This window comes from Pholcus phalangioides, unplaced genomic scaffold (assembly GCF_987345545.1).
Source record: "Pholcus phalangioides strain wild (caught in Gottingen) unplaced genomic scaffold, Ppha-v1.0 ptg000021l_1, whole genome shotgun sequence".
NCBI lineage: Eukaryota > Metazoa > Arthropoda > Arachnida > Araneae > Pholcidae > Pholcus > Pholcus phalangioides.
The window spans coordinates 12,517,850-12,538,921 of record NW_028301614.1 but is presented as its reverse complement, the minus strand read 5'-3'; the positions used below and the strand labels follow the sequence as shown (position 1 = coordinate 12,538,921).

The window sequence follows — 21,072 nt, the reverse complement described above, 5'->3', positions numbered from 1 at the left end:
GTTATTACTAGGGGGTGGGAATATTGCCATTTTCAGTGAACTCACCCTCATAGAATGTGGTCACTCTTGGGAAATTTCCCTTACGCTTTTCGCTCAACATTAAACAAAAGAATAATTGGAAGAAAAAAAAACCGCAGGTCAATGCCAATGCCTTTCTTGAGCCCTTCTTCCAGGAATGATCATTTCTATACATTGAATCAATGTAATTAATTGTTGTGGATTACAAAAATATTTCATTGTATATTGCCACCTCAAAAGCCTTAAACTTTGAAGATCGATTAAACGATTGATTGTTGACAGAGGTACGGTATCAGAGGCCGCAACCAGATGCTTGGTCAGCCGGGGCAAACACGCATTAAGGAGCCCCCCCCTTTTTTAATGTTAGGGAGATGTTAAAAAGTGAAATTTTCGCCCCCTGTGGTTCGGCGTCTGGTTCACCAGAACTCCCAAGTTTCTCTCTGGTTACAGCCTACTCAGAATAGTTTAAAAAAAACACCCCTTTAAAGCACTGAATAGGCAATCAGCAATGTGGACAGCTTACCGCGACGCCCTTGACAAAGGTTGACAATGCCTCTGAGACATTTTGAGAAACACTGATATCCAGTATTTTGGTTCTTCTCTTTTACACAACTTTTAGAGAGTTGGACTCGATGTCCAACTATTATCTGCTTTGCTCAGATATGGAAAACAAAACTTTTTTCAAAAAAAAGTGAAAAGTTGTTTTTTTTTCTTTCAAACCTTCAGAAGAACAATATAAGAATACTCAGGATTCAAGCAGCGGTAATGAAATGCGAATTAGTTATTTAAGTAATTTATAATATTGTTTTGAAAAATTTAATATTGTGGCTAATTTTTCTCAAATTATTATATAACAAACAAAATGCAATTGAAACCATTGAATTTTTGTGATATTTTCTGTGAGGTCTATGGGATGGGGGGTCATTTTCAAAGAAGTTTCTATTCTACGATTTTCACCCTTATACGATGTTTTGACGTAGCCTCTTGAAATTGTGTAAACGAGGTTCCATTTGTGGTAATGAATCTGTATCATGGGAGAATCTGGTGGGGGCACAGAAATGCAAAGGAACAATTTAATACTTCTGAATCTTTGAAGGAAGACCCTCATAGAAATCCTCATGTAGGTCTTGAGAGTTTTGGGAATACCAATTCCCAGGAAGTCATGTTGACTGTTGTTGTCTGAAGGACTTGTGTGCGAGAATAGGAAGAAAGAAAGAAAGAAAGAAAGGAACCAACAAGAATATTGTTTGTCTTCTACAGGTCGATTATCCAATATTTTCTCTGAATTATTTTAGAGTACCCGTTCTCAACAGAAATATAAATAAAAAATTGCTTCAGGTGAAATAGTAACAAGAAAAATTTTCAAGCTACCAAGGGTTCCGGGATTTTAAGGTTCTGTCCCTTCTGATTCCACGGAACCCCAAAAAAGCTCTCATGGAACCCAAGGGTTCCATGGAACACCGGTTGGAAAACCATGGTTTAGGGGACTTATCAATAGGTAGAATGTTAGTTCAGGTGCCCAATAACTATCGAAAGGTTTTTTCCCTTTTTGGCGCTCCAAATAAGATGCCATCAAGAATATTTCATATCTTCATAAAAGGTGGTTGATTTTTTAAGCATCATCCAAATCTCCCCCCCCCCCATCGATGCTGACGTAATACTTGAATGACCCCTTATGTTGAAGAATTGAAAATTATAATTAATATTTTGTTTTAATTATTGTAATAAATTAATGTTTAAAAATAAAACATTGTAATATGCAAAAAGTAAGTTTTTAATCATGTTGTATACCTATTGTGTTCAAAACATTATCAAAAGGCATTTATTTAGGTTTTTGACAGTTTAAACCAGTTTTTGACGCTTGTCATGTCAAAAACACAACCCTGGTTACAGGAAGTATGTAGTATATCTCTACAAATTGCTAAACAGCAATAACTCCCAACTCTGCTTACACACTTCCTACTTTAACTAAATATGAGTTGATTCTCATTCATTTCCATTTAAAATATTAAATTAAAAATAATTTGAAATGATTTCAATGATAAAAATCATATAGGTCTGCTAGAAGAATGTTGCAGTCCCTTGGGGTTACATAGTGCATGTAATATATGTGTATTTTGTCTTTGTGTAATTTGTTTTTATTTGTATATATTTGTATTCTTATCTTGTGATTTTTTTGTTTAAATTAAAAAAAAATGCATGTATGCAATATCTTAAACATGGAATTTTGAGTTGCCTTTTTGAACTGGGCCACTGATATATGAATGATTGAATTTTTTATTTCAGTTTTTTCATAATTTAATCATCAATTTTGATAAAAAGTAAAACAAATGAGTCAAGTTTCACTGATTCTAAATAAGTATACTCTAATATTTTTTAAGAATCAAGCATTTTGTTGGTCTCGGTGTCGGAGCTGGAGCAAATATTCTGTCTAGATTTGCAGTAAGTATATAAATTGAAGTCTTTTAAAAGTTTTTGTTTACCACTAATGAAACATGTGAAGTTTTGAATCATAATAAATTTGTAAGTTTGATTGATAAACATTTTTAATGAAACTGTTTTGGTTGAGTATTGTTGAAAATATTTGGAAATACTGTCGAACCTGTTTATAACGAACACTGTTGTATATGAAAATTTGTAATATCTAAGTTTTTCCATGTCCTGTGAATTTCTTGTTGCTTGTCTGTGTTATTTTGATTGCTAAAATCAGTGTTCATTATATCCAAAGTATACGAAGGTTTTAACAACTGGATGTTGCGAAGATATATTTTGGAAAAAGAGAAAATTCAATTGCCCCTGCGGGGAATCGAACCCACGTCCTTTCACTTTCCAGGTGAACGCCCAGTTGAATTTTCTCTCTTTCCAAAATATATCTTCGCAACATCCAGTTGTTAAAACCTTTGTATGATAGCGGAGAGTGACATCATCATTGTATTCAAAGTATGCCTGTAATGAATTTTCACCCGGTTTTCACACAGGAATTGTCAAGAATTTCATTGTAATCTTATCTAAATACTCTTATTTGAAATTTTTTTTATCTTTCTACAACGCTTAGTTACAGCTAATAATGCCCTTCTCTTTTTCATCGTAAACATTCTATTAGGGAATTTTTTAATCATTTCCATTGAGTCCTATTTCACTTAAAGCAAATCTTATTAAGAAAAACAGAAGATTATTGATTTCAGACTTTACCTTTCATAACAGCTTTGGCTACATTTCCCTCTCTTCTTTAGCTGAATTTGGATGTTGGTAGTGGTGGTGCTGTCATTTGCGAGTAAATCTGTGAATGTCTAAGCACAAAGTGTCTTCATTTTCTCTCAAAATTAAAGCTATACAGTTGGTACAAAGCAAAAACGGACAAACATAGATATAAAAGAAATTCTGAATTACTCAAAGTTCATTATCCATGATTTTGAAAAGTAAAGAGGAATCTAAGAAATATTCCAATTTAGAGAAAACAGGAATCTTAAGGTGATCTGTTCATCTATAAACTAAAAAGAGATTCAGAGAAGGAGCTCATGTTGAAATGTTGAAACAGGTAGCTCTTTTTTAAATTGTTTAAAAAGTGAGTAAAAAAAATACATGTCTCACTGTCCGGGACCTTGCTAAAAGAAAAGACTTCATATTTAGCATGTTTATTAGGCAGAAATGATTTTAACACTAAGCATTCAACGTTCACTATCATCTTATAGGAAAAAAAACTAGCAGGCAGCGATTAATATTTTCGCCCACGTATTTGACTGTGTAAAATTTCAATCAGATTTTCAGCTTTTTTAAATAACAGTATTAACTTAATATAATAATCTATTTTTAAAATGCTTGTATTACTGGAAAATGCATGTTTTACAAATTATGTGACCTCTTGCTTAAACGCATCATTTTCCAGGCCGGTACAGATATAACAAAGTTCGCGTGTAACGAATAAATTTGCTGAACAAAGTTGAAAATTTTGTTGTAAGTGGGTCCAACTGTATAACATTTTTTATTATATTTCATGCCTCATGTCATTGAGAATAAATAACATTTTGTTAATTGGAAGATTTATTTAAATAATTATATGTTTAAAAAAACCATAAAAACAATCTTACGTAAAATCAATAGGCTGTCTGGATATTATGCTGAGGTGAACTTGGAAAAAAAGTCTTTTCTCTACTGGGAAACAAACCTAGAACATCTTGCATAATGGGCAAGCGTACTGATCATTGTACCATAGAGACAATCTTTTTTCCTCAAAACTCACAGTAGCATGATTGCTGTGTAGAGATAAAATCATCTAATCTTTCAGTAATATAATATATATAATAGTAGAACTGCTTAGAGCAAGTGTGTTAAGAGCTTGCTGTTTTTGTTTAGCTATTCAAGGAAATTGAAGATTGAAAAGCAGTTTCACTTTTTTCTTTTTCAAAATTTTTTTCCTCCTATTTATACTCACAATATGTCATTTGTTTTTGTAGCTGCAGCATCCTGATTATGTTGATGGCTTGTTCCTTGTCAATCCAACTTGCACAGTGTCTAGTTGGACTGAGTGGGGTTACCAGAAAGTGAACACCATGCAGCTTCGATCATCTGGTATGACAGCTTCAACCCAAGACTACTTGATGTGGCATCATTTTGGACGAGTATGACATTATGAATAGTTTTCTGTTCTTTGTTTTACTTTTATTTTACAAGGTGTGTTTCATAAGCATTTAGAGTAAAATCATAAAAATTAAGAAATATAGGTACAGCAAAAAAATAATTTGTTCTTTTTAAAGTATCTTCCCTCAGGTGATATACAATGGTCCCCATCATTCAATTTACTTTTCAAAGCGAGTAGAGAAAGTTTTTTTTCTCAAAGCTGTCTTTGTGAAACCTTACGAAGCTGAAATAACTAATAATTTTTTCATTGAGCTTCTTTTTTAACATCACAAAAGCCAGAAATTGTATGGTGCAGGATCTGAACTACAAGGGGTTGTAGCATGATTTTAATACTATACAAATACAACGCCACACAGGCAAAATGTCCAACGAGGTGGCTGAGAAAAAGATGCCCATAAAAATATGGATGTCATATATTTAAAAAATACAGCAACCCAATTAAAAATGCAATTAACAAAAATTATGAACAATATATACACATGATAAAATATACAATGCCAAATAAAGAATACTTATGGTTGTCTTATTCTAAGTATGGATAGCTTCTCGATTTACCCAAACATGTTTATCGTACTTCTTTTTAAATGTGTCAATTGTGTTACAATTTACTACCTCCGGGGGTAAGCTATTCCATTTATTATAACATTGTCTTTATATACAGTAAAACTTTGATAAGTTGTTGTCTCATGTTATCGAAAAATTATGACAGCTTAAGCGGAGTGACGACTTAAGTGAAGTGTCGTTAGTTTCAATGTGTAATATTGTGAAAATCGTATAAATTTGAAGTAATATAACATTTATTAAAATATGAATTAAAATTGCAATATATTAATAGAATTTATAGACTGCAAAAGAAAAAATTGAATTTGAATTTTTTACCTTTTTTAGAGCTCTTATTAACTTATTGTGTTAAAATATATTGGTATAGTTTGGTTTATACTAGTAATTTTTAATTTAGACTAATCAGAGCACCTTTTAGAATAGTTAGCTTTTCTTCACAAGAGAACTACTTTACATCAATTTTACATATACATGAAATTTAATTTTAGTGTTTTAATTCTTTGTCAGTAGTTCATGAAACACCTGCAAGGTAATCTTGGTAAAATTTGCCAAGGTAATCTTTCACATACCAACTACAAGGTAACCTCGAACTCCACTTTGAGGGACTTTGGAGGGCCCGGGGTAGGGAAAAGCACACATTAGAAGACCTCAACTCAGGAAAAAAATGTCTGGTTTTTCAATAAAGATAATTTTTTAAATTTGAAGCCATTAATTATTGGTGCAGAAATTGGATCTAGCTCGAACAGTCCCTAATGTTTCAAAAACTTTAGTCCGCAAATGAACTCTTTCTTTCGTTACTTGAACTGTTCCATTTCGGTACATAAGGGTTTTATGGTGACTTTTAAGCATATGGCAATGTTGTAAACAAGCTATTTTTTCAAGGAAGCCATAGAAATTATCCGTTCCTCTCTAAAACTTTTTCATGATGACGAGTTAACCGAAATTAGCAATGAGTAAACGAGGGTTTAATAACACTGTTGTCTATGAAAGCTAGACAGGTTTGAAGAAAAGCGACGATTTAAGTGGAGTGACGACTTATTAGGGTGACGACTTAACAAGGTTTGACTGTACTTATGTTTCAGTTTTCAAAAGTTTGTGACAACACGTCAAGGAAGCATCGTTAACTGGTAGGAATGATAGAAATTTCAGTTGTGCAAGGTTCACTGAGGCAACTTCCAGAAAAAATCTTTGCTTATAGAATGTACCTTGTATTATCATTGGAAAAAATTGTGATAATTTGTTTAAAAACAAATCCATGAGTATAAAATAAGATTATATTATTGAGAAAATGGTGCTGAACAAAATTGCATTATGAAAATAGTTTTCCTACGATTGAATTACATTATAAACAAGTAGCATTAAGATGCATGTTTGATAACAAGAATGTAATTTTCACGGAATTTTACATAATAAATCTCATGTAGGCTAATTTTTCAACTCTAACTGTTCAATCATCTATGATCGATTAATGCAATATTGTAAAAATTTAATGCTTGATAAAAAAATGTGAATAAAAATAAATGTTCTTAAAAAATTATGTACAAGAATTATTATTCAAGAAGAAATAATGATTCTTTATCAAATACATTTTAAACTAATTTTTTAAACTAAAAAAATAATGAGTTTGAAAAATAATGAATTGTGAAGAAAAATTTTAAAGAATTTTGCATAGTTAATGGGTTAAAATGGCTTCTAGGTATGAGATGTGAGAAAATCGGTCATTTGTATAACCCTTGCTTAACATGTTGGGAAGATGTAGCCAGCTTTAAGGTGCATATGTAAGCTGGTATCCCATTTAAAATGTTTCTCCACAGGGAGTAACCAGACCAGAGCAGCTGCTAAAATTGCTGCTGTGATGGTAGAGTGGTCATAGTGACAAACTCGCATTGTGAGGCCCCGGTTTGAATCAACACTAGATACACACACTTACACTTCCGCACAACTCACTAGGTAGTAAATTGCCCATAGGTGGCGATAGACTTGAGTTGTGCTCGGTTTGAAGAAATAATATTTGTAGCGTTGTAGGCCTGTTGTTCTCTGTGGAAAAACTTTTAATAGGAGATCGGCTTGCATACGTACCTTGAAGTTGTGAACCACAGAAAACCAACTTCAGCCGACCACCACTGTGGCGACGTGGGGTTCGAACCTGGGACCTCATGACGTGGGTCCATCACTGACCACTCGACCACTGCAGTGGCATTAAAATATTCACGTATTACACTTCGCTCACAATTCAAAATAGATGGCAGCACTGAGAAAAATCAGACAAAACTCTAGATACGCAGACTGTAAGGCACATACATTCACATTTCTGGCGCAACTCACTTAGTAGTAAATTGCTGATCATGACAGACCAGAGTTGTGCTCGGTTTGAAGACGGCTGTTAAAATCCCTGAATAATACAGGCATTAACCTGCAAATTTATTGCCTCTGAATTTAGAGGGGTACACTTATTCATATTATACACATAAAAAATGGCACCCATTGTGTATGAAAATTACATGTCAATATTTTAATAATTTTATTTGAGAATTTAGTCAAGGCAAGGTGTTGTATAGGTTATAGTACTTTTCCAAACTGTCAATGTTCACTCATACTAATATTGTAATTTTTTCCCCTTAAACTTTGAATCCAAAACATTGAAAATAAAAATTGAATTAAACAGGTGATTTCAACATGAAATTAGATACAAAACTCAGTTAATAAAAAATCAAATTATCCAAAAATTTAAATTAACATTTGAATCACCCAAGCTATATTGTTTATGCTCTTGTGCTAATTGCAGAAACAGAAAATTTCATCCCACCAGGTGACAATACTACAATATACAGTCCCCCCCCCCCAGTCTGTAGCGGGGATTACGTTCCGAAGGTGACTGCAAATATGGGAAATCCGCAAATAACCAAAACTATAGGATTTTTTTTGTATATCTTGTTTATTAAAGATCATGAGAGGCGCAAGAAGAGAATGCAAAAGAAGTTGCAGCAATTGTTGGAGATGTTTTCTGAAAGAACATTGTGATTTCTGTCTGCCATTTCTTCTTCATATCACCAAGTATGTTGGAGTATGTTGACAAGGCTTCCTCTACCAATTTTTCTACATGTGACGAACATACCATAGAGGGATCTGTGTCATGAAAATAATCTATTGCTGATTTGAACTTGCGAAGCCCTTCTGCTATATGTTACTCATGGTAAACTTGTCTTCCACTTCTTTATCTTGATCTTCATCTGGTACCGCTTCAGTTTCAGGAGCAGTCAGCTGCATTAATTCCTCCTCGGTCAATGCCTCTGAAATGCTGTTTGACAATCCATATCATTGAACCCTTCTCCACCCACCTGTTTCACTAATGTGACAATGACTTTTATAATCTCTTCTCAATTTTCTCTGTAGAAGTGGCTGTGTCCTGGAGTGCACATTGTGGTCAAAGGTTAATCCAACTGGAGTTGACCGTTTCTCTCTTAAGAACTGCTACGGCTCTAGTGATGACAGTAATGGCATTAGCAATAGTGTAATTCTTCCATACCTTCAAGGCAATTTCTGCATTTGCATCTTGTATTGCGATCACAATCATCTTTATTGTGTGATGTGTATAGTGAGCCTTGTGAATACTCGCATTACTCCCTGATCAAGGGGCTGAATGATAGATGTTCTATTAGGAGGCATATAAAGGACTTTCATACCATCAGCTTTAAAATCGACATCTGGGTGTCCAGGAGCATTATCAAATTTTAGATTTCTTTTTCTTGATATACCCCACCGTAGATTCATTGATACCATAATGGCAGGCCACAACAGCAATTGACTTACTTTCGCCAAGCATAGTCAATATATCCAAATTTTTCCCATAAAGTTTTCACTTTTTTTTGTCTTTTTGAAGCATTATCAGTAGCACTTGAAAAATAAGCCATCTTAAACACACACACAACTCAAATTTTGTAAGCAAAACGTGAATGACCATGCTGAGTGTTGCCAAAAAAAGTTTCCAATAAAAGAAAAGAAACCACAGAAACCGTGAATACAGTTGGCTGACTGTATATCAAAAAAAGTGGGGGGAGGACAATGTTGATAATTTTTACTTCACTCATCTGAAAAGCTGTTAGCATATTTTCATTCGCCACAGTTTCTGGTGAAAAAAAGACATTAAAATGTTGAAATCATATTAAGAAAAGTGATTAAAAGAAAAATAAGTTTTTTATAGAAATATTACGGCTTTTTACTGTCCACAACGTCATATAAGCTGCATGTTACTTTCATTGAAGAATTCATGAAAAACCACCAAGATGATAATAAAATGAGATGTTTAGCTTCCACTTCTTACCATTCAATTTCTGAGAACTTTATATTGAATGACAAAGCTACTGTTCTTGAGTAAAAAGTTGATTTTTCAAAATTTAATTGAAAATTGGTACATAAAAAAATTTCTCAAGAATTTGAAACTCTTAAAGTGTGAATGTCTATAAAAATGGCTATATAGGTTATAGCTGTAAATTAGCTACAAGAGCTAAAAGTTTTGTGAATTGTATAAGCATTGGCTTCATTGTAAGAAATTATGGTAATTTTTTTTTTTTACTTCTATTTTCTTCTATTTCTGCAGATGTATGAAGATAGAAGCCATGATCTGACTGCAGTGTATCGGAATTACTTTGGTTCAGCAGTCAATCCATTTAACTTGTCTTTATTCATTGACAGTTTTATCAAGTAAGTAAAAACTTAATAAATTTTTTGTGTTTTAAGAAATAGGAAATGTTTATCCATAATAAACATAGTATGTTTTAGTTGCTCAAATATTATTGATGAAGAAAATTGTCCTCCAAATCCAGGCATTTATTTCAGTCTGGCTGCAGGGTGAGCTTAACCACTTAACAGTTTTGCCCAAACACCATTCGGGTGCTGCCAAAGGGGACTTTTCTGATTTGCCTGTATGCCGCTCGGGTAGCTTATTTTTCCACTCAATGATTTGCCCCGCTTTCTCATCCTTTTTGTCTGCAGTGTTTCTAATAGATGGCTCTAATAGTCCATCGAAGATTGAATCACAAAACGAGCTTACACTGGTTTCAAGTCAGGTTTTACTGCTCTTCGTTTATGCAGGAACAGAGCAAATTGTGTTTTGTAAAATTTTGTTTGCACTTGTTCAGTCTATCACGTGTAGCGAATACTATTTCTTTTCAATTTTTCAATAATGAATGAACTGAGAGGCTCATATATATATATATATACAGGGTGATTATAAAAAAAACTATCCCGACATATGGGCCCCTAACTATCATACCATTCACAGAAACTGAATGAAATTTTGGCATAAGGTATTTTGAGGTACGCGCTCAAGAATGATATGGAAAACAACAGTGTCACTCTAACAGTTACGGTTACAGTGAGAAAATTTCGAAAATATCAAATGGCAACACCAAGTTTTTTGTATTGGAATGCGATCTCCATACTGAAAAACACTAAATAGCGTTGGAATGGCACCTGTAGCATGAAAATCACCGGCAGTAGATAGGCTAAAAGTGAGGACAACCAATAAGGACAGAGAAGCAGCATAAAATAAAGCATTTTATTGTGGTTCACAAATTTTCCACATGACCTTGTGGAGGACTAATCAGGCTGGGAACTCAGCCGAAGAAACGGTGTGACAAATGAAACGAACATTAATGCTCTGGTGCACGGCAAAGTCCTTTTTACTTTTTCCTTGCCTAGCTCCGGGGATTTTCGTGCTACAGGTGCCATTCCAACGCTATTTAGTGTTTTTCAGTATGGAGATCGCATTCCAATACAAAAAACTTGGTGTTGCCATTTGATATTTTCGAAATTTTCTCACTGTAACCGTAACTGTTAGAGTGACACTGTTGTTTTCCATATCATTCTTGAGCGCGTACCTCAAAATACCTTATGCCAAAATTTCATTCAGTTTCTGTGAATGGTATGATAGTTAGGGGCCCATATGTCGCGGGATAGTTTTTTTATAATCACCCCTTATATAACAGAATATTATTTCTGATACTTTCTAGTTGTGTAAGTTCTTCAGAAAAAAATAAAAATTTAATTTTTTCTCTGTAGTTAAAAAATTATCATAAATTAATAAATTCAATAATTCAATACTTGCAACAGTTTTGACTGCTGATTTGAATTTATATAATCGATATGAGCATAAAATTGTTTTCCAAAAATGTGCTTATTTTTGGCCACAATATGGCAGAAAAAAGAACCTGTTAAGTGGTTAAACCCAATTTTTCCAAAGTAGAAATTTCTAATTGCCTATACATTATATGAACTTTTTTTGTTTAACACGCTAATTTCTGGTTGGATAATTCAATTTTCATCCATAATATGATTTTGTTCAAAGTAGCTTAAAACTGTATTACCTGATCTTATTATTATTGGCTTATCTTAGTGCATAAAATAATGCCAAAAAATTCGTTTCGATCTTTCGTGTCTTTAAGTGGGCTAATTAATTAAAACAAATCTTGTTAATCATTAAAAATGCATATTTTTTCCACTTAATCGTTCAAATTAAATTCAGCATTTATGAATAAACTAGCAAACAAACAGTAAGAAATCAGCTAAAAGCAAGGAATATGAACATCCAAAATCTGTATTTATGTAACATGTAAAGTTGAACCCGAATTAACTTCATGGATTTACATTTTTCTTGTAAAGATAAGTATTTTTATTCATGAGGGCACTCCCTGTCCTTTAAAGTAAATGCCTAGTGGCGAATCGGTACCACATATGGTGCAGGGTTATATTAAATCAGCAATTATAGGGCATAGAATTCAAGGCTTTATACAAAAAAAATTGTTTTTTTAGCAGGGGAAGCCCTATTGCCCCATTGTAATGCATTGCGAATACTTGGTGCAGTTATATCTAAATGTAGCTCCCTATATTTTTCTGTAATTTTTCCTATGCACAAAATCTAGAAACAGAACAGCTATGGTTATGCACTATCTAAGGATTAGGTTCAAGTCTATATTTACCAGATCTTCGGTTTCTTTTAATCAAGAGTTTTACTACCTTTCAATGACATGCATGCCATGCCAGGTTATTTTTACCTCATTATCATTCTAGTTAAATAAAGAAAAATTGAAATTTAAATCAATTAAAAAAAATTGTGATTTTAATATAAAAATCACATTCATATTAAAACTTAAGTTGACTTAAATCGGCGTAATTTTGTTCAGTGATGCTTTCTAGGAGACTGATTCATGAGGCGATACCATTGATTCCTTCAGCTTCCTGCTCTAATGTAATGGGAGCCTGATTGTGACCTAGTTGATATAGTGTGTGAAATTTACTAGAGTCTACATCTCCATCTTAGTGATTCCAAATTGTGTGATTTTTAGATCATGCCTGCACCTATCAGAAGGCCTATGCATTCCAATGACATTTTTCATGCATGCATGCTGAAGGCTTGTAAACTAATGTGTTTTGTGCAAGTCTACATTTTACAAAAAAGTTGTATGTGGCTCTGAAATCTTGAAAAAGCTTGTGTTTGAATTATTTCTTTTTTAAAAGACTGGCAATATCAGTTGAGGCTAATGTTACTTAGGATTTACTGAAATATTTTTTATCAAGCAAACCTCCCAGTGCAATGATTTATTTATATACTCTTCAATATTCATGGTTAAACAAAAATTAGATGTACATATTAAAAACATTTTACATTCCAAATGAACCAGTTACTGTGCATACATGATTGAATCAAATTTACAATTCCTTTTTTACATCTAAATTGCCCTTGTACATCATAAAATTACTTTGCCAATGATCTCTTATCAAATGATTGATTTTACATTTAAAAATATTGCATAATCAAACAATCTATTGTTATTTTCAACCATTTAGACGATCCGATTTAGGCATTGTGAGGGAAATGGATCCAGAGAAAAAGAAGACTGTCAAGAATTTCGGGTACATCAAAATTTATTTATTTTGCAAAATATGAACAAGCTTTGCTTGTAGTTTCAAATCAAAATACAAGGCCACAACAGACAAAATGCCCAAAGAGGTGGCTGAAATCAGTATAAACTAAAGATGTGTATTCATTAATATTTTTTCTTTGTTATATGTGCATATACGAGTATGTATAGTGCCCACATATTGTGACCAGTCAATCAATTACTACCTTAAAATTATGCAGTAGAAACTCTGTAATACAGAGGTCTCAGGACTTGACAATTCTGTTATGGATATGCAGGGAAACACCTATATAACAATACTCAAGAGACAGGAGGAAAACGTTTCGTTATAGGTGGAATATATCAATATTATGAAAGTGCATTGAAATCAGAGTAATAATATATGGTCGATTATCATTATAGATGGTATGATTGTTCAGGATTTTCACTTTACTATCCTCTATTTTTAAAATTTTGAATACTTAAAGCAGAGCAATATGTCCACTTGAGCACATTTTGATCCATATAGTTTTTGAAAAGATTATCAGCTATGTATACATAATGCCATCTGAAAAATCTGTTTAGTTATCTTTAAATTGATATGTTATTGAATTAATTTATAAATTGCTATGAATTAAACAAAAATCCCTTTGCTTGGAACATTTTTTTGCAGTAATCATTCTAAGCATATTTTTTTTTTCGGTTTCTAGATTGATTTATCCTTTAGTTTTTTGCTAGGATTGCATAAAAAGTCATAATCTCTTTTATAGTTGCAATGGCCTAATATTCCAGGCCACTATTTCAGAACAAAGAAAATTCACAAAAAAAAAATTAAATGCCGAATTGATAGAAAAAAATTGCCTGACGTGACCAGATTATGGGGTTGCTATTGTGCATAAGTGTCACTTAACATTATCATGTTAATAGCTTGAGGTAAAAATGACATTGCTTTCCATCTTGCTAATAATTGAAATTTTAAGTTCATTGTTTATACAGGAACAAATAAGAAGCATGATAAAACAGATTTCATGTGTGAAATGATTGTAGGTTTTCAGTGTGTCCTGTTTGTTAGCATTAATTTTTTTTTTTAATCTGTATCCCATCTTCAGTTTTTGTGCTTTACAAGGTCTTGAGAGTAATTGTCTCATGAAAACTGGTTCTCAACTACCACTTATTTTTCACTTACTACTCTTATTTTGGGTTACCATATGTTCCATGTATACAGAATTACCCCATATTTTGAAAAATCTTCCAGTGTTTCAAAAGATTTCAGATTTGAAAATTGTGAAATTTTTCCTCAAAATATTTTGTGTATTTTTAAAACATCATTTGCAACCAAAAAAACTTTCTTAAACAGTAATAAAAGGATATATTGAAATTTTTCCTAGTATTTTCAAATTTTTTGGCTAACTTTCATGTGCCATTCTTATCAGAGCATGGCACAGGTTAGCCATCACTGAACAAGACAAGCGCTCATTACAGAACAGATAGACATAAATATGCATTAAACAGACAGGTGAATCGGTGAAGTTGAGTGATTTTGAATGGGGCATGTTCATTGGCATTGTACCCAATACCTTAACTTTTTTATTTAACTGATGATAGAGGCTCAATATTATTCATTAAAAAGGGTTTTTTCATGTTTTTCTAAGCTTTATGAATTATCGTTCTATACAAATGCCACAGGAGGCAAACTGCCCAACCAGTTCTCTAAAAAAAATGGCCATGAAAATATGGATGTGAAATAAAAATTCAAAAATTTCGCAACCCAAAATGAAAGCAGTTTCTATGACAAAACTGAAAGTTATGAAACAGCTTCTTGAAATGAAAAATTATCAAATTTTGTGTGGTGTATCATTTTGCAAAATGTAATTTGATCCAAAGTTTTTTGGATGATATGTGCTGCAGATTGAGAATTTAAATCAATCGTCTTTATATAGTGCTGTTGCAAAAGTATGTAGACAATCGTTTTTCTTGAGTAACAAATCAACTGTTCAACATTTCTATCTCCAATTTTTTGTACACGAACCCTATGTCAGTAAATTCATTTCACAATAGTTGAACAGAATTTTTCCTCAAAAAATAGAGAACAGCCAGTCTCAAAAGTATATAGACTTGAAAAACTTGCAAAGCAAGATTTGCATATTTTAACGTGGCTGCTATAACGTAAGCATTAAAAGAGTATATAAATGCTTGTATTTTTTTTTTCAAACCAAGCACAACTCAGGTATATCACCATTTATGGGTGATTTACTACCTAGCAAGTTGTACCGTAGGTGTAACTGTGTGTGTACCTAACAGTCTGAATGCGTATGTAGTGTTGTTTGATTTTTCAGTGCCGCCATCTACATTTCAGAAGTGAAGTGAGTGATGTGTTATGATTGAATCACATTTGTGCTGTTTGTAGGTCTGTTGCTCTCTGTGGCGAGACTTTTTAACTCGGAGATCGGCTTGCATTCGCGCCTTGAAGTTGGGAACCACAGAAAACCAACTTCAGCCGACCACCACTATGGCAACGGTGGGGTTCGAACTGGGATCCTCGCGATGCGAGTCCGTCACTATGACCACTCGACCACTATAGCAGCAAAAAAAAAAATTCTTATATTGCAAATAGTTGTCACTATGCCTCGAAATGTTCATTGCGCTGTGAGGGATGTGAATGAAATCTGGCATTTAACATCTAAAAGTGTGGCTGTCAAAGATATTGCAAAGATAACAGGGCACAGCATATCAGATACATATGAGATAATATTTAAAAGTGATGGTGCAGGAGTAAAATTGCAAGCTGGAAGACCTAAAGTAACCATGTATCCGATGGATAGAGATCTTTTCAGTTTAGAGTATCTAGCCAGAAATTGTCTGTGCATCAAATTTTACAAAGCTTATCATTTTTGTGTCAAAGAGAACTGTTTATCGCCATCTGCAGTCCCGCAATAACCATGCATTTCAAAACGTGCTGTAGATTTCTTCTAAAGCAACACTACAGAGATGATCAATTGACTAGGGCTAGAATGACATGAATTGGAGGGATGAATAGTTCACTGTTGTCTTCAGGTGTAGAAAACAGGTCAATTCTAGATGGACCCGATAGATGTACTTAATATTAGCATGAATTGAAACATGAATCACATACTTTCCACAACCATCAGCAAGAAAGTCAATTTGTCATGGAATAGGGAGCATTCGGATTCAATGGAATGATTGGTATTGGTTTTTTGTAAGGTTGGCAGAAGTCCCAAGACTGTCAGAACATTCTCTGAACTTCTCTACTTCCAATTAGGAGCACAATAGAGGGTCGTTGTTAGTAGTTTCAACAGGTAGTGCTTCCTATTCCGACATTTATATCCACCAGTGTAAGGGTTACTTATAATGTGACATGAGTTTGGATAGTCAGCTATGAGCCCCAACCTAAATCTACTAGAAAACCCTTGGGTGGGGGGTCCATTATCACTTCATATTTATTTCAGTGCTCTCTTAACAGCTATTTTAATTACTCAAGTTAATACTTGAATACTTCGGTGTAGTAAGTTATACAAAGTTGGATTCTCTGGATTGTTATACATCCAGAGAAGGCCAAAGGTCAAGTTTCAACCAGAAACTCTGAAGTTGCAAATAATTTTTCAGCATACCCGTTGCAATCAGTGGCAACAGTGTAACTGTGAAAATGTAAAAAAATTATGCTGATGTCTATATTTTTGGGACAAGCTGTTTTTAATTTTTGTTAATTCATTTCTGGAGAAAAATTCAGTTCAACTGTTGTGAAATGACTTTACCTGCATGGGGGCTCATGTATAAAAAATGTAAGATCGAAATGTGAAACGGTTCATTTGTTATTCAAGAAAAAGATTGTCTATATACTTCTGCATCAGACTATATTACCCAAATGATGCAAGATAAATTTGTTTTTCAGTATTAGATAAATTTCAATTTCCACGGAAGTATTTTGTGATTTATTAAAGGGCTAGACAAATTGAATAAAAAATTATTCACCAGCCAAATTTCTTAGCATTCGGGCATATTTTTTCTGAGGAAAAACTATTCAGAGTAATGTTTTTGAGACAACCTCCATGTGTTGATTGACACACATAAATTTTGTAAATTTTTTGTTGTGCTCTGACTGAAATTTAGTAGTAACTGCTGGGAAATTTTAGTTGCCAGTACAAATTTTTAAATCTCTTTTATGATCTGTCACTTGGGATTTGTCAAGCCATGGTTTATCGTTCGATATAATTTCTAAAAATTTTGCATGTTATTTATTACAGTGCACACATGTGTAGCATATTTCTCATTTCTTTATTTTTTATCTAGATGTCCCGTACTTCTGATAGCTGGTGATCTGTCCCCTCATTTAGAAGACTCTGTAACAATGAACAGTCGTTTAGATCCAACTAAATCGACATGGATGAAGGTAAATGGTTATCTTATATCAGTTTTAAAAAAACCAATTATTTAAATTTTGATAATGATTCATTTTTTAAGCACAAGTATAAATACAGCACTCTAACTTTCTGTACTTTCTTTTTTCTCTGCAGCTTTCTGGCTGTGGGATGGTGCTGGAGGAGGAGCCAGGTAAAGTCAGCGAAGCTCTGAGATATTTTCTGGAAGGCCTTGGTTATGGTAAGCATCGCATTTGCTTATGTAAGACTGAATATATTTTACTTTGATCAGATACATACAGAATAGGCTAAAGATGATTTGTATCAGGATAATCCAATAAACAGACTCCATTTCCATTCTGATTTATTCATTTGTGTTAAACACTAATATTTGCAAATTATTATTATTATTATTTTGTTTTCTTCATTCCAGCTATGAATCAGTTTCGCCGGCCATCAAGTGCATCTACTATCAGTGCTGAAGGTAACAAAGATTGTAGTTCTTACCTGTTTTTTTCATTTTGGCGTGTCTGAGAGAAATTCATTCTTGTCACTTAATTATATTACTTCTAATTCTTGTGATTTTTCTCATTTGTTTATATTGGAAAAAGTGAAGTTGAACAGTTCTCTATCCAATGATTTGAATGAAACATTGCAGTTAAAATTTTAATTATATTCATCTTAATGTTTTTAAAGTTAGTCCAAAATCTGTCGGTCTTGTATTGAAATGTTTTAGTAATAGATTGAATGAAAATGTATATCAAGAGTCTCAAAATTTGAGGTTATTTGTTAGGTATTTAAGTTATTTTTTTTGAGCTGCTTCCTTGTAATTCCATACAAGTTTTTAGAATTTTCACAGTAAACTATTTCAACAACTCTACTACTTACCTACATTATATTATGTTTAATTCCTTTTTATGAATAATTAGATGAAGTATCATTAGTTTATTCTATGAGTGGTTTATTATCAAGACTCAAAAATGTTTCCTAATTTCCTTTAAAATGCTTTTTTCTTTTCTTTCAAAGATACATTTTTTTGCATATTTATTATTATTTTTTGTTCTTGAAAGCTCTGAGCCAACTCAATCGCAAGTCATCTCTCTCCTCCTCCTCCTCTCCAGTCAGTAGTGAAGGTAATTGTCAGAACATCTGTTGAAAAAAAAATGTTTCCTTCTTTTGTAAGTTCATACATACTTTTTTGAAGCTTTTCAGTTTGAGTTTGAAATTATTTTCATGTTTTTTTTTTCTATTTTTCTTTTGTAAGAATCCTATTTTAGTTTCTCCTCCCTTATTGTGTTTTGGAAATTGTTCGTACATTTTCATCATATAAGTTAAAAGAAACCATATGAATTGACCATTTAGTTTAGTGATATCAGCCAAGAGATTTTTGAAAAAAAAAAAACCTATACATTTTCTGGACTCACCTATGCCCATAGTAACTACATTAAAAACAACAAGAAATGAGTTTTTTCCCATCAAAAAATGATTGCAAAAAAATGAATTTCTGGCCTAAATACTCAACTGAAGTTTTTGTTTCCTAAATTAAGTTCCTTCCTTATCTCTCACCCCTTTCAGAAACAAAATTAACCGTTTTCTTCATTAAAGAAAAATATATTGGTTTTTCAAATTAATAAGTACATGTTTTTCTAATTGAGAATTATTTGTTTTACAATCTTTTGATTAGGAAATACAATCATTGTTTTTACAAATTGTATTTGACATTTGATTAGGGATCATTCAAGTATTACGTCAGCGTCGGAGGGGTTTTGGATATGCTGACTTTTGATAAGGGGGGAGGGGGTTTGAAGGTTGCTGACGGGGGGGGGGGGGTCAGTGTTGTGCTGGGTGTTAAAAATGGCTGAAAATCTGCTTACGCAATGCTTGAATGGCCCCTTAATGATTATCAAATGTTTCAAATATATCTTCAGACTATTAATAATCAGTCTTAACTATTAAATGTTTGTTGTTGGAGTTAAGAATAGAGTAGTGATTAGTGTGTTTATAATTTTTATGTAAATAAAAGTAATTATAAAAATTGAAAACCATTTGAAGCATAGAAATAATTACTTTTGAACTTTTGTTTTCTAAGATTATGTGAGCATTTGCATACAGTACTTATACAGTTAGACTGGCTTCCAATGAACAGATTCACAACAAATTTTCATGTATAACAAAGATCTTGCATGTCCCATGAATTTTGTATTGTTTGTCTGTGTTATTTTAATTGGTTAAATTAGTGTTCATTATAAGCAAAGTACACCTATAACAAAGTTTTAACCAGCTTTTAAACATCTAATTTTTTTTTTTCACAATACTTAAGCTGATTTTTTTCTCTCCTGGAACACATTCTGTTAGGGTGTTTTTGAGTACTAAAAAATCTTTTTTGCTTCACTTTTTTTAAACTTTTTTCCATTTAGTGCTGTTTTGCTTGTATGAAACCTTTTCAGGCAGAAGGTTTTAGTGGTTTTCTCTCAATAATTTAACTACCCAAACATCTTCTGTGCATATTTACTATTCTTTAACTAGATTCACCATTGCTTGTGGTGTGTGTGTGTGTGAGTTAATTTTGAGAATATCCATGTCCAAGACATCATCCATTGCTTCAAATCTTGAAGCTATACAGGAATTTGCCAAAATTGGAGAAAAAAAGGTGTAAAAAAAAATTCTGCCTTTCTCGAAGTTTGTTATGAACATTTTTTTTCGAACAAAAAAAAAATTGAAGAGAAAGTTTACAATGGTGAATTGAACATCTAAAAGAAAAGATTTCGAAAACTTATTTGTTCGACTTGGTTGTAAGCAGATTTGACTGTATGTAGAAAATACAATAAAATCTGAAGCCACAACAGACAAATTGCCTAACAAGATGGCTGGGGGAAAAAAAATAAGGACAATTTAAAATAGAGAAAGTTTAGAAAATATAAATATAATAAAAAATTAAGTTGAAGAAAACCTATATAAAAAAATATGGTTATCATAGCCTGAATAACCCACTAGCGATAAATCAAACAAAAAACTGAAATACACATATGGCTTTCATTCATTGAAGTATAGATATAATCTTGATTACGCCCACCCAGCTTATCATATTTCTTCTTGAAGTTTTCTTTTGTGCACCTTGGGGGAATTCACAACAACAGAGGATAAGCTATTCCAGGCATCAGAAACTATTAGGAAAAATTCTGCGACATAATTGTCCCTAACCAATAGAAACTACTGTGAATTGAAGCATTTGAATGATAGCGTGACTATTTCAGTATCTGTCATATCAATCCCATTGAATGCTTGAATCATATCTCCATGACTGCTAGGTTGTTTCAAGGAAAACATACTCAATTAATCAAGGCTCTCTTCATAGCTCAAGAATAGAAAATTGATACTAGATAAAAGAAAGATATAAAAAAGATATAAAAGATATATCAAAGAAATATTGTACTTTTAAGAACTCTGCCATAATAGAAATGTTGGCTGCCTTGAGATTATGTTGGTATTGTGATAGCTTTTATCTTTGCATCACAAAGAACTGGGTTTGACAACTCCCTCGCGGCATGGTGTTGGTTGGCTGAAGTTTGTTTTCTGTGGTT

At 32.7% G+C, this 21,072-nt stretch overlaps 1 protein-coding gene across 2 annotated transcripts in view; it reads left to right on the top strand.

Moving 5' to 3' along the window:
- LOC149070645 (protein NDRG3-like) overlaps nt 1-21,072 on the top strand; it is a 59,805-nt gene that overhangs the window by 28,451 nt on the left and 10,282 nt on the right. The window contains exons 6-13 of one of the 2 annotated variants that reach the window (XM_089248935.1): nt 2,400-2,460; nt 4,473-4,637; nt 9,815-9,918; nt 13,063-13,128; nt 17,424-17,523; nt 17,648-17,732; nt 17,925-17,975; nt 18,562-18,669. In XM_089248935.1, the coding sequence (XP_089105061.1) occupies nt 2,400-2,460; nt 4,473-4,637; nt 9,815-9,918; nt 13,063-13,128; nt 17,424-17,523; nt 17,648-17,732; nt 17,925-17,975; nt 18,562-18,647 (718 nt within the window). In that variant the 3' untranslated portion in view covers nt 18,648-18,669. The remainder of the gene's footprint in view (nt 1-2,399; nt 2,461-4,472; nt 4,638-9,814; nt 9,919-13,062; nt 13,129-17,423; nt 17,524-17,647; nt 17,733-17,924; nt 17,976-18,561; nt 18,670-21,072) is intronic. The other variant, XM_089248934.1, reaches the window with a different exon arrangement.